Below are 17259 nucleotides of genomic sequence, written 5' to 3'. Positions count from 1 at the left end.
AAATGGAATTTACAACTTCCAAATCAGCATAAGGAAAAAAAGGGGGAGGGTGATAAAGAAGACTTTATCAATCCAATAGCAAGTCTGAAAGCTGAAAATATGATGAAAAATAGCAATGGTAAATAGAAAACACAAAATATGATGGTAAAATATAAATAAACCAGATATTCCGGGAACCACAGGAGAACTATGGCCAGGCACGTGGTCCTCCCGTGGAGGACGCTTCCAGCCTCCCTTGCAGATAACGTGGCTGCGTGACTGAGTACTTGCCAATGAGATGGGAGTGATAGCGTGTGCTAATCCCAGGTCTGGGCTTATGACATCAGATGGGCCTTGTCCGTATTCTCTATTTGCCTTCTCAGCGGTTGAAACCTAGATGTGGTGGCTACTGAGCTTCTGCCATGCAGGTGATGCTGATGCCCTGGGGGGTGGTGGCATGATGACTAGGATGACCCAGAAGGCCCATAATGAGCAAAGTGGCCCCCCTGACCTGGACGATTTTTCTGTTTAGATGAGAAGGAAATAAACATCTAAATGTTTAAAGCCGCTGCATTTTGGAGTACCTTCATTGGGCTACAAAGCCTGCCTCCTTGTCTAGGCCCTGAAGGAAGGCATAGACAAATCCCAGGCTCCTGGTGGAGGGAACTGCAGAGTTTCTGGAGGCTTCACACTCTTGTGCCCCCTTTCTGCCGTGGGGTCCAAAGCACCTGCAGACTCAGGCTCCTGGTTCCAGAAGTGAGCCAGGCCTGACACCCTGCTGGCAGGTGGAGATTTTAATGAGGATAGGAGAGTGGGGCCATCTGGTGGGGCCCCGGCTACGGGCTGGCCCTCTTCTTCTCTGGCTGGGCTCTCTGGACCCCTCCTCAGTAGTGGACGCAGTAGAGCTGGACGCTGCCACTGATTCGCAGCTCCCGCAGCCGCTCCAGGGCCTGCTGACCCAGGCTGGTGGCCCCCACGCCCTGCCCACTGAGCGCCAGCTTCAGCTCTCCCTCTTGGCATAGGAGCAGAACCTGGGAAAGGAGGGCATGGGGCTCTGCAGGCTTCCAGACCCTCCCTTGCCTGCCTGATGCCCCACCTGGCAAGGACACAGAGACTGCACCCATGGGGCACCCAGTGGTGGAAAAGACCAGGACTAGGGGCCCAGCTCATCATCAGCCCTTCCACAAGGATCTGCCCAGCCCTTGGCCTCAGTTTCACCATCTGTAAAAGGGGTCGTTGCTCTCCCCGGACGAGTGGTCTCAACCTCAGCGGCACACTGGAGCCATTAGGGGGGCTTTTTGATAATGCTGAGGCCAGGGCCCCCCCTGATTAATTAAAGAGGGGTTTTTGGGCATGGGATCCCCAGCCCAGATCTCCTCTCCCCCAGTGGGCACTGGCTTCCCTGCCCCGCCCCCGACACACCCCCAGTCTCCCGGATGGGAATGTGGCTCTGCACTCCACCCCAGAGGGACCAGGCATATTGGCTCCGACCCACCTCGAAGAATCGCTGCGGGTAGAAGAGGAAGGGGGCCAAGATCAGTTTCTTCCGGCCCCAGCGGGAGACCCAGGCCAGAGTTCTGTCGGCGAAGGAAGCCCTGAGCGTCACAGGAACGTGGGCGGCGTCGTCCAGCAGACTGAGCGTGAAACTGCGGAAAGGGGCCGGAGAAGGGGCTGAAGGCTTGCTAAGTGCCAGGGGCGGTGCTAAGCCTTGATGTCTGTGGCCCAGGGCTGACTTAACCTGTAGAAATGTTCTGGCTGGTCCACGGTATTCTTCAACTTTAAAGTAATACCATTTTCAAAAATTGAGAAAGTTTATATAAAAGATAGCGTTCAGCTTCTCTTTTAAATAATTAGAAGATCTGGCATCAGAAGATCTATGGAAATATTCTTTCCACTTCACCACATTCCCAACCTGGTGCCTCACTATGTGACCTGCCTGGCCTCTGAGGACACGTGAATCATGGCCCTTGAGAGAGACAGCAGTAAAATCATTCGCTGTGTCACTAATAATAACCATGTGAATTGAGCTAAGATAAGCACCTAGTCTCCTGGCTCCAAGCTTGGGGAGGAGTGGGGTTCTTTCCCTCACTGGGAACTTTTTCATTTTCCCTGTAGAGTGGGATTATCTTTCTCCTTTTTTTCTGATGGGGGAACTCAGCACTCCAGGCTAAGAGAGGTGTAGTGACCTGGCCAAGACCACAGATTTTTTTTTTTTTTTTGCGCTACACGGGCCTCTCACTGTTGTGGTCTCTCCCATTGCGGAGCACAGGCTCTGGACACACAGGCCCAGCGGCCATGGCTCACGGGCCCAGCCACTCCGCAGCATGTGGGATCTTCCCGGACCGGGGCACGAACCCGTGTTCCCTGCATCGGCAGGCGGACTCTCAACCACTGCGCCACCAGGGAAGCCCTGCACAGGTTTTAAGTGTCCTCAGCAGAAGTCAAACCCAGGAAATCTGGCCCAGAAAAGTCATGAAATCCAATGCAATTCCAGAAGGAAGGAAGGGAGGAGGGAAGGAAGGATGGAGGGGAAGAAGGAAAGGAAAGAAGGAAAAGGAAAGAAACAAAGAAAGGGAACGAGAAAGACACTTGTCTAAGTGGCGTGGAATCCACAGGTTTGGGAAATGAAGCATGAGCACCCCCTATGGGAGAAGTCAGGAAGCATCCACTTGGTTACTGTGTCCCTCCAAGTCCCCACCTCCCAGCACTGGGCCTCTTCTCTGGGGTCGCCTGGCTGTGTTTCCTAAACCAGGGCACTGTGGGAGGTCACATCCTCTCTCTGGGTCTCAGCCTGTGCCTTTAAAGGGCCTTTCCTGAGGCTCCAGCTGGGACCTGCGGTGAGAGGCTGGTTGGCCTGACCACATGCACAGACAGGGAAGATACTCCCGGAGTGGGAGTTGCTGGTGCCACGAAGGCACCAGAGCCCTGGACCCGACCCCAGATCAGACTTTCACAAGCCCTGCAACCTTGGGCAACTTACTTCTGCTCTCTGCTCCTCCGTTTCCTGATCTGGAGGATGGGGATTGAGCAGTGGTGCTGCGATGTTTATCAAGCTTGTGCCTGGCACAGAGATGCCCCTCCTGCCCCTCCTTCCCCTCCTTCTGCATACTTACTCCTTTGGCTCCGGCAAGACCAGCCCCCTCACTATGATGACCTGTCCGGGCCAGAGACCCTGGGGAAGGGCACGCGAGCAGGGCACCTCCTGAGGGAACACAGGAGATGACTGAGAGGGGGACTCACAGAGGGGCTCGGGGAGGGATACTGCCCCTAGGAGCTGCTTCATGGGCTGCCCTCAGGGGCCAGGGAGCCCCGGGGCTGGTTAATCTCTGCCTCTAGGCCTGCATCCAGGAGACACTTGTGCTCAGTTATTAAACACCTACTGTGGGCCTGTCTCCAGTACTCGGCTCTCTCTGGCCTCCCCCCCACCCGCCCAGCCCCCGTGCTGGGAGCCCCTAATGCTGTGCTCCAAACTGTAACGGCTCATTCATTGGTCTGCCCCCCTACCAGCCTGTGGGCAGCTGGGGGGGGGCGCTGGGACTGATTTGTCCCTCCATCCTAGAGCCTGGCTCTGGGCCTAGCACAGGAGAGTATCAGATAATTGTGTGCAGAATAAATGGAGAAAAGGTAAAATGAAGCTGGAGTTTCAGCCTGAAGTCGACTGGCCCACCCATAGCCTGCAGTTTCCTATAAAGAAGGGGAGACCCTGATGCTGAGGCCATATGCCACGAGCATATGGGATATGAGTGGGAGGGGGTGCCCTCCCACTCCTGATGGAGCAGGTGAGGGACTGTCCCTCTGCCAGGCCGAGAAGGGGGAGGTCACTCACCAGGCTGGGGCTCTTCAGCAGGAAAGGCTGTCAAGGAGAGAAAAAGGGGATATGGAGGCCACATGGTGTTTGCTCATTGAAAGGGAACCTCGATATTATTCTTTAAAAATGGGGATATTTGGGGTTTGCCCCTCTCAGAGATAATACAGGGAAATGACTGGAACCCCAGTGGGGCCCTCTTGAATTCAGATGGACACCAGCTCTGGAATAATGCAGGAGAACTGGACGGGGGTGGGGTGGGGGGTGGGGGGGGCGGACCTGTCATGCACGCACTCTGTGGCTCTGAGCAAGTCCCTGGGCGCGTCATCTCCCCTTCTGCCCTGCTGGCCAACCCACTACCTCACAGGGATGCTAAGAACTGAAAGCTCCAATTGAGACGGATCTTCTGATAGGAAGACTGGGGCCCTGCCCGTTCCGGGAAGCCAGTCTTCCCCCAGCCATCCTCCCGAGCTGGCCCTGGTGCTGGGAGAGGCAAATCCAGGCTCCCAGGGACTGAGGTGGGGCCAGCCGTCTCCATGGCAACCGCACAGTGAGGGAGGGGGCAGATGGGCCTTGTGCAAAATGAGCAGCAGCCCAGCGAGGGGCGGGTCCCGCTGGGGGAGGAGGGAGAGTCAGTGGCTCAGCTGGCGTGGCTGGGACCGCGAGGGCCAACCCTGCTCGCAGGAGACTCACGTGTCCAACCGGATACTCGCTACCGCCCTCCACAAATGGCTGTTAGGAGAGAGAACAAGCAGCAGGCCAGATTCGGGACCACTGCAAGCCCCAGAGCTTGATTGATTTCGCTCCCACCTGCCCTCCAGTGCCTGGGAGGGGGCAGAGGCCAGCTTTGGCCTTGAGAGCTCCTCCTCTCCCCGAGGCCTCGTCGTCGGGGCTTCTCAAACCCATGCTGATTCCCGGGCCCCACCTCCGACTTACTGAATCAGAATCTCTCAGGGCGGGCCTCAGAAATCTGCATTTTTAATCAGCTCCTCAGCTGGGAATGATACCCCACAGGTCCAAGACTCCAAGTCATCTGCCTCTGGCCACTGCTCCTCATTGACCAGACCCCATGCCCAGGCTAGGATTCTGCCCGAGGCTCTTGGACCCACCTTCTGTGGTCACCTCACCCCTCCTCATGTCCAACACCTGGATGGATGCCCTCCACCTTGGCTATAATTGGTGTGACAGGGCTTGTCTGGGGCGGGAGGGGGTCCTGGGCCTGTCCAGGCATCAGGGGAAGTCAGAGGCTGCTGCCACCCAGGACTTGGCCCCAAGGGAACTTACGCTGATGTTCAGGAATCCAACGGCCGTCACCAGGATATCTCCATATATGCCCAAGGTGTCTACACGAGACAGCGGGAGTTGGTAGCGGTAATGGAGAAAGTGTTGTCCATTTACACTCACCTAGAGAGACAGACAGACTAGGCTGGCTCAGCAGCAGCTGATGGTCCTGAGTTCATACTAACGTGCCAGGCATCATGAACATCCTTTCTGGAATTTTCCTCATTTAACTTCACACCAACTCTACAAGGCAGGCATGTTTTACAGACCAGGTGCCCGAGGCTTGGGGAGCTGGCAACTTCAACGCCCCTCCGGGCCCCTGACACCCCATGCTGGCCCCATTTCCCCTCTCAGCTGACCCACCAGCAGCTGGAGCAGCAGCCCCCGAGCCCTCCCCACCATCCACAGGTGAGGAGCCTCTGGAGGCTGTGTGACCCCTGTCCCACAGGTGCCCCCCTCCACTGCTGGCTCCCACCAGCTCCCTCTCCCCTGGAGAAGTCTGAAGATCTTCCTGGCAGGAGTTCACCTCAGCGGTGGAAGCCCTGAGGCTTCACTCTCCCTGTCCCTTCCCCCTCTTCCGTGAGACGGGGAGAATGACGGTGCCCTCCTCATGGCTTGCTGTGAGGATGCAGTGAGCTAATATTTAAGGGATTAGAACAGCGCCCGGCATACTGCAGGCGCCCTCTAGACGCTCCCTGTGACGGTGGCAGTGGCACCCTCTGCAGGGCCGGCACCATAGGGCCCGCTGAATGCTGCCGTCTGTATCGGGCCAAGTGGGCCCAGGGCAGCTTGGAACTGGGCTTGGCAGCTCCTTGGTCCTCTGGGTACTGGACTCTGTGCGCCATCCCCCCACATACCGCTTAACGCAGTGACATGGGGAACTTGGCTGAAGGAAAGAGAAGCAGAGGGACACAAGTTCTAGACTCCCTGACTTCCCCTTCCGTTCACCTTCATCTCCTCATTTCCAAAGAGAAAGAGGATGAGGAAGCTCGCTCCTTTCCGCAGGGCCAGATGGGGCCACCGGGCCTCGGCTTGCCAGCGCCCGCCGCGCAGGGTGTTGCAGATGACGTGCGGCTTGGTGGTGTGGAAGCGAGGGTTGAAGTGGATGGCGATATCTGGCCGGGGGTGCAGGCTGCAGCCGCACTGGAAGTCCACCTGGAACCTAGGGGAGATGAGGCCCCCAAAGGGCACCTGTGGTCAGAGACTCCCGGAGACCCTGAAGGTGGAGAGGGAGCCCTGCCGGGCGCTTCCCTTACCTGCGTGCATTTAGAGGAACCGCTCCCTGGAGCACCACCATCTTGCCTGCTCGCAGGCCACCAAAAATCGTCGCGACATAAGGAACCACCTGAACAAGGGGATAAACCCACCCATACAGGGTTGAAGAAAGGGCCTAGGGACCCCTGGGTCGGGGGGTGCGGTGGGGAGGAAAGAGGAACAAGAAGACTCAGCGCTCCCACCCCAAACAGAAAATGTCCTAATGGGGAAAAATTAGTTTTCTCTGAAGTGTTCTCTTCCATCTTCTCCCCTTTCCTGGACCCTCACACATCAAAGCCACACGGCACGGGCAAACCAGATTCAGCCCCACTGCCCCCTTGGAGCACCTGTCCAGCCCATTACCCCAGCTCCTAGGGCACAGTAGTGCCCCCAGTGAGGCTTACTGTTCCCTGGTTGCCACCCTGGCCTCCAGAAGCCTGGTGTCGAGGCTTCCCAGGGACTGTTTATTGGCCAGAACCTGGGAAGTGGGAGGCAAAAGGGTGGACAGATTGGGATCTGAGCGCAGACCCTGATATGGACACCTGGAAAGATACCTGATAATGACCCCAGCCTACCTTCCCAGCTCACCTTTCCCCTGGCATTCCTAAAATACAGCGTACGCTTTGACCACTCCTGACCCTTGCTGGGGTGTTTCCTCTGCTCTCCTTCTACCCTGTGAAATCTGACTTGACTTTCCAGGCTCTGACACCTTCTCCAAGCATCACCCATTCTGGTGCCTGAATTATTCCTTCCCTCGCCGTGCTCTCCCCTGGCACGGCTAGTTTGGCCCTTGGCCGTCTGGCTTCGAGGGAGCCGTGCGGCTGGTGGTTCGTGCTGGAAGGCTCAAGCCCTTCAGAGCCGAAGCCCTGTCTTTCGCTTCTACAGGCTCAGTGCCTGGCCTGGCACAGAGTGGGCTCTGAGCAGGTGTGTGCAGAATAAATATGAACGTGCAGCAGGTACTCATTGGGCAGTATCTCAAGACTGGGCCTCGTGCGGTGTTCTCCAACTCCCAGCAGCCTTCAGAAGCCTGAACTGCCCAGAAAGAGCTGAGATCCAACCGCGTTGCCCTCCAGGTGGGATTTCGCAGCTTCCAAAGCAAGGAGCCACTGTAACCCGGGCGGCTGCTTCATCCCATCACTCGGGCACCTGGGGAAGTGTGGGAGACCCCGGGCTGTCGGAGCACCCACAGCTTAGCCAGGCTCAGCACGTCAGTCCCTCCTGCTTCCCAGGCTCTGGGCCAGGCCTGTAATTAACTGAGCCAAAGCAGTTCTCCTGGGAGGCGAGGACCAAGTAAAGGGAAAGTGATAATTAGTGTTTGTTAGTGGGAGGGTGGAGTCTGCTGGGAGTTCAGCCTTCTGTAAAGCGCTGTCAGGCTTCAGGAAATCCGCAGGGCACTGGGCTGAAGGAGGAATCGAGGAAACCCCGACACCATCTCTCACTTGGAGGTTCCGACCTGACTCCCAGGCTGGAGATGAGCCTGCCCTTCCTAGTGATCAATGTTCCCCCGATGATACTACGCACTCCCCCAGACCCTCCTAGCCACCCATCGTACAGTAGGGGACACCACTCTGTCTCCAGGCCCTACTACTTTTAAAATGCAAGGACCCTGTGAACCCGGCAGTCATTGACACGCGAGTGGGAATGAGCTGTCAGCCACTTTGCTAAGCTCAGGATGGCCTTCCAGAGCCCATGGGCAGGGGCCAGGGAAACAGGACCTATGACTGAGGACCTCTCCAGCCCCCAACCTGGGATACTGGGCCCAGCTGGAAGGGGGAGCCCTGAGACCCAGGAGGTTCTGGACCCGAGCGGCTGCTCACCGGGTGGAAGACTGGTGGCTGCAGGATGAAAGTGTCAGGAAGCGGGTCCAGTTTTTCTCCAGGCGACATGGTGGAGGGGGGGCCTCCAACTTGGGCTGCAGGTCCTGATTCCAGGAGCCCTGCCCCCACTGGACTGACTCACCTTTCCCAGCCAGGTCCTAAATGCCTGGGGCAGCTCTCCCAGCTGTCAGTCTCACCTGCACCTGGCAGGGTCCTTCCTAATGGTGCTTGGAGCAGGTCTGGGAGGGCAGCTGTCCAGCGCCCCACACCAGCTCCAGCCCCACCGGCTGGACTGGGTGTCAGAAGAGATCCGTGTTGAAGGGCGCGTAGCTTGTACTAACTAACCCTCAGGGTCTGAAGCACGGAGCCCGTCGCAGAGGGAAGCCAGAGGCTGGCTCCTTTGGGGCCAGCGGGGTTTGTGATTTCCCGGGCTGCAGCCTGAGCCCTCCAGGGGTCAGAGGCAGGGGTGATGGTACACGGGGGCGGGTCCCAGGAGAAGCCCCGCCCCCAGCTTCCTGGACACCAAATGAGTGGCTTCCCCTCCCCTCCCCACAAAGGTTTCCATCTCTCTCCCTCATTTCCCCACCCCTTTCCTCACTCTTCTCCCTTTGGCAAATTTTACAGTCCTTGGGGGCTCCATTTCAGCACTGGGTGGAAATGCCGGGGCCCAGACGGGGTCACAAGAAAGTGGGATGGGGAGAGGTGAGAAAAGGCAGGGAGAGAGAAGACCGTCTTAGGCTCAGAAAAGGGAGTGGTGGGCAGCGGGGAGCACACAGCTGCACCGAAGGAGACCTGGGTTCTTGCTCAGCTTCTGCTCTAATGTGCTGTGTGCCCTGGAACAAGTCACTGACCCTCTCTGGGGCTCCCTTCGATTATCTGTATATAAAAAGGGTGATCACAGTAGCGTGTCTCCTGTCTCGAAGGGAGGTCTGTATCTGGGGGTGGGTCTAGATTTCTGCCTTTTTGATTTTTTCAAGCTCCCCTATGATCCTCTGGACTGGAATCATTCCGGTTCTGGTTCAAATTCCAATAAGCCTTTCCCTTTAAAAAGCAGCACAACCTCTCAACTTTATCCTGAGTTGGGAGGCCCCAGGATCTGACCACAGCGTCAGACGTGGCAGCAGGGAATTGCTGGCAGGGCCAGGCTGGGCAAAGGCTCAAGGGCACGGGGTGGTGAGGGAAAAGTAAGCGGCTGCTTACTTGGCGAGTACTTGGGCAGTGCTGCGGAAAGACGTGTGTTAGCTGTGCTACAGAAGGGCTGCCTGGAAGCTTGTTAGAAATGCAAGGGCCCCACCCCAGAACTACTGGGGGGCAGCGCCCAGGAATCAGCATTTTAACGTACTCTCCCGGTGATTCTGATGCATGTTAATGTTTGAGAAGCACTGACTTAGGTCCAAACCGGCAGGGCTTGGGATACAGAGCCAAGGTGTTTGTTCAGATCCTGCTGGGTAGGTGGAGCTGCGTGGCTGAAGGTGTTTCGTGCGGGAAATTTGATCAGAGGTGCATTGAGGAAGGAGGAGAAATGAAAGGTGGAGAAACCATTTGGGCAGGGACAAGGCTGGCCTTGCCGCTGGGAGTCAGATCTGGGTCCTGGTCCCAGCCTGGTAGCGCCCCAATGGTGCCCCTCCCCCACTCCCATCCCAGCCTCAGCACCTCTTCTGTGAATTGAGGAGCCAGGGCCACCATAGCGAAATACCAGGGACTGCGTGGCTGAAACAACAGGAGTTTATTTTCTCACAGTTCTGGAGGCTAGAAGCCCAGATCAGGATGTCAGCAGGGTTGTTTTCTTCTGGGGCCTCTCTCCTTGGCTTGCCGATTTTGTGTCCTAATTTCTTCTTGTAGGGAGACTGGTCATATTGGATTAGGGTCCACCTACTTGATCTCATTTTACCTTAATCACCTTTTTAAAGGCCTTACCTCCAAATACAGTCACATCCTATGTACTGGGGGTTAAGACTCAACGTATGACTTGGGGGTGGGGAACACAGTTCAGCCCATAACAGAAGAGTAGTTATAACTGTTCTCTTTTTGAAACTCCAAGGTATTGCAGCAGTCGGGAGAGGGGGATGCTGAGGGCCTGCAGTGGGAAGGCAGCAGAAGGAAGGGGGATGGTGCATTTCATTTCTCTTTTCAGGTGACCCCAGCTTGCGACAACTGGGAGGGACCTGGTTGGCTTAAAGCACATGTCCAGAACTTGTTGAATCTGATCTAAGAGGCTCCAGCATAAGAGAGGGTCTTAGTGTCTGTTGTTCTGTCTTGGGGTGGACACAGGGGGGTAAATTCCTCTTCCTGAGCCAGAGTGAGGGGGGGACTTGTGGGAGAGCTCCAGGAAAGGGCTGATGGTGACCCTGACACTGGCAGGTGGGTTTCCCCTGCCCCAGACGGGCACCCTCCCACCCCATCCTCCCAATTCCCTCCACCCTGTGCTTTTTCCTCAGAGCACTTAACATAACTTGTCATTATATACTGAAGAATTGTTTGGAACTTCCCTGGTGGTCCAGTGGTCAAGACTCCGCGTTCCCAATGCAGGGGGCCCGGGTTCGATCCCTGGTCAGGGAACTAGATCCCGCATACCACAACTAAAAAACAAAACAAAACATCCCACATGCTGCAACGAAGACCTGGCGCAGCCAAATAAATAAATAAATATTTGAAAAAAGAATTGTTTAATGTTTGTCTCCCATTCCCCCTACTCCCCACCTATAAGTTCCACGAGGGAGAGTTATTCTTACACTCTCAGTACCAAGTAAATGCCTGACACAGAGGAAGTGCTCAAAATCTATTTAAAGACTGAATGACTATAAGAGGGGATGGTTTATGGCTCCTGTCCTGTCTCTGCCTCCTTCTCTGTGTCTCCCCCAGCAGGTGTGGAATTGTGGCCCAAGCACAAAATTGTCCATATACTCTTCTAGCTGGCCACAGACTGTAATTGAGGCAATTTTATTGATATCTGTCAATTGCCAGTTAATAGCCTGGGAAACATAATCCACTTTCAGAGATCTCAAGGTGCCCCACTCTCCCCCTTTCTATGGTCCAGCAGCCTCTTTCACAGTCCCTGCTCCTGAATGGGTATAACTCTCCGGGCCTAGGGAGGGACTAATGCATAGATTAACCTACTTTGGTCTGCATCTCCACCCCTTTCTTCTGTCTGATTCCTTCTATCTGGAAACTCTCATGGATCCTCTTTCTCTCGGGACCAGTTTTGCATCATCCTGGAACAGAGGGTAGGATAATTAGGAGAAATACTAGGCAAGAAGAATTGACAGAACCCAACAGCTGCCTGGATAAGGGAGACAAGGAGAAAGGGCCCCCAAAAGTGACTCCAACATCTTGAATCGAATGATTGGGAAGGGCTTCCCTGGTGGCGCAGCGGTTGAGAGTCCGTCTGCCGATGCAGGGGACACGGATTCGTGCCCCGGTCTGGGAAGATCCCACGTGCCGCGGAGCGGCTGGGCCCGTGAGCCATGGCCGCTGAGCCTGCACATCCTGAGCCTGTGCTCCGCAACGGGAGAGGCCACAGCAGTGAGAGACCCATGTACCGTAAAAAAAAAAAAAAAAAAAAAAAAAAAAGATAGGGAAGATTCTGGAAAAACAGAGAAGATTTACGTATAATCTGGGGCGGTGGCAAGCTGGCTAATTTCAGCCAAGACCATTTTGGAGGAGGTGGGCGCACAGGAATCAGTCTGGTTGGAGCCCGGACACCAGGGATGTCCAGTCAGTGTTTTTGAAGGAATGGATGCTACTGCCTAAAAGCATGTTCATATACTCTTGAAAAAACAGTTTCAATTTCTTTTGGTGCTATTCTGCCCTGTAAGTGAGTTTTAGTGGCTGCAACAATTTTTCATAACTGGGTGCTGTGGCCGTTAAAGGGATCAACAATCAATCTTGCTCTCAGAGAGCTTCCAGTCTAATTGGAGAGAGAAGACATACACTTGGAGGGGAGAACCAATAGGACAAAGCCAGCTTCTTTTTATTTATCTTTCCCCCCCAACGAGATAGAACCATTTGATTAGAAATATAAAATCGGGCAAAGAACAAGCATTACCCATAACCTCAGTAAGCTAACACGACACTTCTTGTTACTTTGATGTATATCCTACTGAACTTCTTCCCTCCCCCGCGGATCATATATTTATTACGGAATCTCAACTCAAAACCTGAAGTAGCTTGATTTTTTTCCAACCACTGCTTTTGCGCCTATATGTTGACTCTCTCTTCTCTGATGGGTCGAAGACCCCATAATATCCCAGGCAGTTCCTATCACTTTCCAATCACTTTTGGTTACTGAAACTCAACCCTGTTTAGCACTGATCATCAATGGTTGTTGACATCACACAAAGAAAGAGAAGCAGACATATTTACTTCCTGATGGTAGAACACATCGTCACTAATGAAATCCTCTTGAAGAAAAAGCCATCTGATCTAAATGGCTTTTTTTTGATTGAGCCTCTAGACTTAACCACCAGCGTACAGGGATACAGGGCACAAATGATCATCTTGAACAATAGCAGCAAAATTCAGACCCTGGGAGACTTTACAGGACCAATGACCCAGTTTCTTCAATTAAAAAATTAAAAGGGAAAAAAAAAGGTGGAGGAGAAACCCATAAGATCAGAGGTTGGCAAACTTTTTCTGTAAAGGGCCAGAGAGTAAATATTTTAGGCTTTGAAGGCCATGAAGTCTCAGATGCCACAGCAACTATGCGACCCTGACCTTGTAGTGGGAAAGTTGCATAGACAATATGTAAACGATGGGCATGGCTATGTTCAAATAAAACTTCATGGATGCTGAAAGTTGAATTTCATATAATTTTCACATGACACAAATATTCTTTTATTTTCGAAACCATTTAACAATGTATAAAACCAATCTTAGCACTTAGGCCACACAAAAACGGGCAGTGGGTGGTAGTTTGTGGGTAGCTTGCTGACTCCTGCTTTAGTTAAAGAAAGTACGAGGCACATCAACCAGTTCTAACTTATGGGGTTTTTTAAAAATTTTCTTAATTGATTTATTTATTGGCTGTGTTGGGTCTTCATTGCTGCATATGGGCTTTCTCTAGTTGCAGAGACCGGGTGCTACTCTTCGTTGCGGTGCGCAGACCTCTCAGAGCGCAGTCTCAGTAGTTGTGGCACACGGGCCCAGCTGCTCCGCGGCACGTGGTATCCTCCGGGACCAGGGCTCAAACCCACACCCCCTGCATTGGCAGGCGGGCTCCCAACCACTGCGCCACCAGGGAAGTCCCTAACTTACGGTTTTATTTGGATTTTGGTTCCAAAAAAAAGAGTTAAACAGCGTACAAGCAGTCAGGGAGACGTGAACATTGATTGCCTATTTGAGGACATGGAACTGCTAGAATGTTTTAAAATGTGCTAATGATATTGTGTTCATCTTTATTCCGTATCCTTTAGAAATATGTAGTGAAATATTTACAGATGAAAGACTAAGGCATCTGCCATGTGCTCCAAAATAATCTGGGTGTAGAGGAAGCGGGTGGGGATATAGACGAACCAAGACTGGCCATGTCCTGATGACTGGAGAAGCTGGGTGAAAGGTAAATGGGGACCCATTATTCTGTTTCCTCTATTTTTATTTGCGTGTGAACATTTTCGTAATAAAAAGTGAAAAAACCCAAACCAAACCAAAACCAACATCAACCGAACGAAAAACCCAAGTCCAAAACCACAGCTCAATCAGTGCACAGCTTTTGATCTCCTACACTATTCACCTGGGGAGAGATGTATGGCTTAACGGCCTGGCAGTGTGGGAGCACAGTCTGCTCCTGTGGGCACCGTCCTACTACAGCACCCTGAATGGCAGGGGTGGTGGGAGCTACTGCAGTTGGGGGCAGGGGTGAGCAACAAGGTTGACAGGTCCCAGGCAAGCTATGGGGGCTGTCATGGACTCGCTCTAGCTCTGGGCCGTTCTAGTCTTAGGGGTGGGAGCCTTGGTAGAAACAGTGTGCACTATTTCTATCAAGTAGTAGAAAGTGTTCCAGCGCTCTCTGCCATGGAGGAGCCCCTCAGAGAGGTACCTGGAGCTCCCTCTGGGCCCTTCCAGAAGTAGGAGCCCATCCCCCCCCCCAGCCCTCCTGCCCAGCCTGGCTGCCTGAACAGCCCTGTGGCGCTCACTGCTCCACCTCAGCTCCTTCACACGATGCCAGGAACCTCATGAGAGCCAGGAGTTAATCACCCACAGATGTTCACTACAGGAATTTCAAAGGGCTATATTTTAGGGAGAAGAAAGATGACCTCAGAGGGACCCACCGGGCAAATCTAAGCAATGTCTGTATAATATAATAATGGTAATAATAATAATAATAATGTGAATTTGGGGTTAAAAAAAGGGCAGAACTAAAATAGCGTGGAAGGGGCAGATTGGAGTGAGAGCATTCCAAGGTCCTCACATTGTTTCAGAGGGGTGTTCAGGATATTACTTTTAGACTTTGAGCATGAATGTTAAAATTTCAAGGGCAATAAGTAAAAGAATAGAGTGTAAACTTCCAAATGAATAGAGAGAAAAATGTAATACACACCTAAGATCAGCTCTGTATGAAGAATATTATAAAACTCCATTGAAATACATTAAAGAAGTCCTAACAAATAGAGAGACATAATACGTAATAGATCGAAGACTCAATTTTGTAAAGATGTCAAAATTGCCAAATTGATTTATGGATTCAGTGTAATGTCAATCAAGATGCCAAGAGAGTATTTTGAGCACCTTGACAAGCTAATTCTGAAATGTTTATGGAAGGGAAAAAGCTCAAGAAGAGTCAAGAAACTCCTGAGGAAGAATAAGGAGGGGGTAATAAGGAGGGGATATCTGAAGAAGGGGATAATAAGAATAAGGAGGGGGTAATAAGGAGGGGATATCTGAAGATATCCGTATATTAAGATTTGTCATAAAGGTATAGTAATAAAGATTGTATGATAGTAGCACAAAGACAGACACATTTGCCAGTGGGGTGGAATAGAGCCAGCAACGTTCTGCTCGTCCATGAAAACCTGACACGTGACAGAGGTGGTCTTGCTCATCACGGAGCGGGGGAAGGAGAAACTATCAGTAAGTGATGCTGAAATAAATGATTATTCATATAGGGAAAAATCAGATTGGATCTCTGCCTCACACGTACACAAAAATCAACTCCAGGTTGATTAAACGAAAAAGACAACATTTTAAAACTTTTACAAGAAAATACAGGAGGGGCTTCCCTGGTGGCGCAGTGGTTGGGAGTCCGCCTGCCAATGCGGGGGACGCGGGTTCGTGCCCCGGTCCGGGAGGGTCTCACAGGCCGCGGAGCGGCTGGTCCCGTGAGCCATGGCCGCTGAGCCTGCGCGTCCAGAGCCTGTGCTCCGCGATGGGAGAGGCCGCGGCAGTGAGAGGCCCGCGTACCGCAAAAAAAAAAAACAAAAAAAAAACCAGGAGAATATTTTTCTGACTGCAGGGCAAGGAAGGACTTCATGAAAAGACACAAGAAAGAATTGGTAAATTCTACTTCTTTGAAGTCCATAATTTCTCTTCATCGAAAGACTTCATAAAGAGAGTGAAGAGACAAGCCAGGAACTGGAAGAAAATACGTGTAAACAAATACAACCGACTAAAGATGAGTATCGAGGATATATAAACAGCTCCCACAAATCAGTAAGAAAGCAACTCCAAAGAAAAATGGGCAAAAGACACGAACAGGCACTTCTTAAAAGAGGAAGTCTAAATGACTAATAAATACATGTAAAGGTCTCAATCTTATTAGCGATCAGTTAAATGCAAATGAAAACTTCAGTGAAGTACTATTTTACATCCACTCACCTGGAAAAATTAAGTAAGATAGTACTAAGTGTTGGTGAAGATGTAATCAACAAGAATTCTTACACATTGCTGGTGGAAGTGAAATTGGTACCACCAATTGGGAAAACGTTTTAGTGTTCTATTGTAAAGTGGAACATTTTCATACCTTCTTAGCTATTAAATCCTATAGACTCTCTTGCATGCATACACCAGGATACAATTTGGGTTCTTTTCAATAGTTTTCTAAATCCAAATTAGAAAACAAAACAGAACAAAACCAAGTGGTTTTATCACCATATCAATAAAATGTGGTCTATTCATATAATGGAATATTTTCTAGCACGGGAAACAAATTACAGTTCTGTACAGCAATGTGTATGTATTATAGAGACAACTTTTTTTTTTTTTTTTTTTTTGCTGTACGCGGGCCTCTCACTGTTGTGACCTCTCCTGTTGCGGAGCACAGGCTCCGGACGCGCAGGCTCAGCGGCCATTGCTCATGGGCCCAGCCGCTCCGCGGCATGTGGGATCTTCCACGGACCAGGGCACGAACCCGCGTCCCTTGCATCGGCAGGCAGACTCTCAACCACTGCGCCACAAGGGAAGCCCTACAGACAACTTTAAAAGAAGCAGATTGCAGAAGATAATACATCGTGATACGATTTTTTTTCTGTGTGTGATACGATTATTACAAGCTTCAAATAAGCAAAACGAAACAACGTGTTAGGACTACAAAGAAGAGATTTTTTTAAAGTTTTAAAAAGCAAGAGCATGATAGACTGGAGAGAGGTGACCTCTGGGGGATGGGGGTGGAGGTGAGGATGGGGCTGGGATATGGGATAAGGGAAGAACACACAGGTAGGAGGAGCCTCTGTGCTAGGTGTGTTGCGGTTCTTAGTAGGATGGTGTTTTCACGGGTGGTAATTTTATCGTCATGTTTCATAACTACATGTATTCCATGGATTCTTTTGTATATATATTACATATTATGTATATAATTTTAATACAAACATATAAAAGATTATCGATCGCTCGATCTGGTCTGAATCGCCCAAGATTTTAACTCCTGAGCGTACCTCCCCAAGCCCTCCTAACTTGGCCTCAACCCCTATCTCCAGATGTCGCTCCTCTGTCTGCTCCGTGGACCTTCAGCTTCTCCAGCCACATCAGATGCCACCTCTGAGTCTTACAGAAACGATTCTGTTACTTTCCACCCCAATCGCCTCCTACGACGCTTTTCCCTGCCTTTCCTCTCAAAGCGCCCCCAGCCCCCGGCCCCGCGCAGGTTCCTGGGCTTTCAAGCGCCCCCATCAGCGCCGGCTGTGTTCGGACACG

General features: G+C 52.0%; 1 protein-coding gene across 1 annotated transcript; it reads right to left on the bottom strand.

Moving 5' to 3' along the window:
* Positions 1 to 863: 863 nt before the first annotated feature.
* Positions 864 to 8205, bottom strand: LGALS12 (galectin 12). Its single transcript, XM_060017483.2, has 9 exons — positions 8137 to 8205; positions 6322 to 6410; positions 6014 to 6227; positions 5069 to 5188; positions 4478 to 4516; positions 3806 to 3832; positions 3093 to 3181; positions 1475 to 1625; positions 864 to 1010 (listed from the first exon to the last, which is right to left on the bottom strand). Exons 1-9 carry the CDS (start codon positions 8203 to 8205, stop codon positions 864 to 866), a joined length of 945 nt encoding a protein of 314 aa, XP_059873466.1.
* Between the last annotated feature and the right edge of the window lie 9054 nt (positions 8206 to 17259).

The sequence above is a fragment of the Delphinus delphis genome, chromosome 8 (assembly GCF_949987515.2).
Source record: "Delphinus delphis chromosome 8, mDelDel1.2, whole genome shotgun sequence".
NCBI lineage: Eukaryota > Metazoa > Chordata > Mammalia > Artiodactyla > Delphinidae > Delphinus > Delphinus delphis.
This window is presented reverse-complemented; position numbering and strand designations above follow the sequence as displayed.

Coding starts and splice junctions, on each gene's coding strand:
- LGALS12 (XM_060017483.2), bottom strand. CDS start 8,205: ATGTCGCCTGGAGAAAAACTGGACCCGCTTCCTGACACTTTCATCCTG. Junction 6,411..8,136: donor AGCCACCAGTCTTCCACCCG/GTGAGCAGCCGC, acceptor CCCCTTGTTCAG/GTGGTTCCTTATGTCGCGAC. Junction 3,182..3,805: donor TGCTGAAGAGCCCCAGCCTG/GTGAGTGACCTC, acceptor GTGTTCCCTCAG/GAGGTGCCCTGCTCGCGTGC.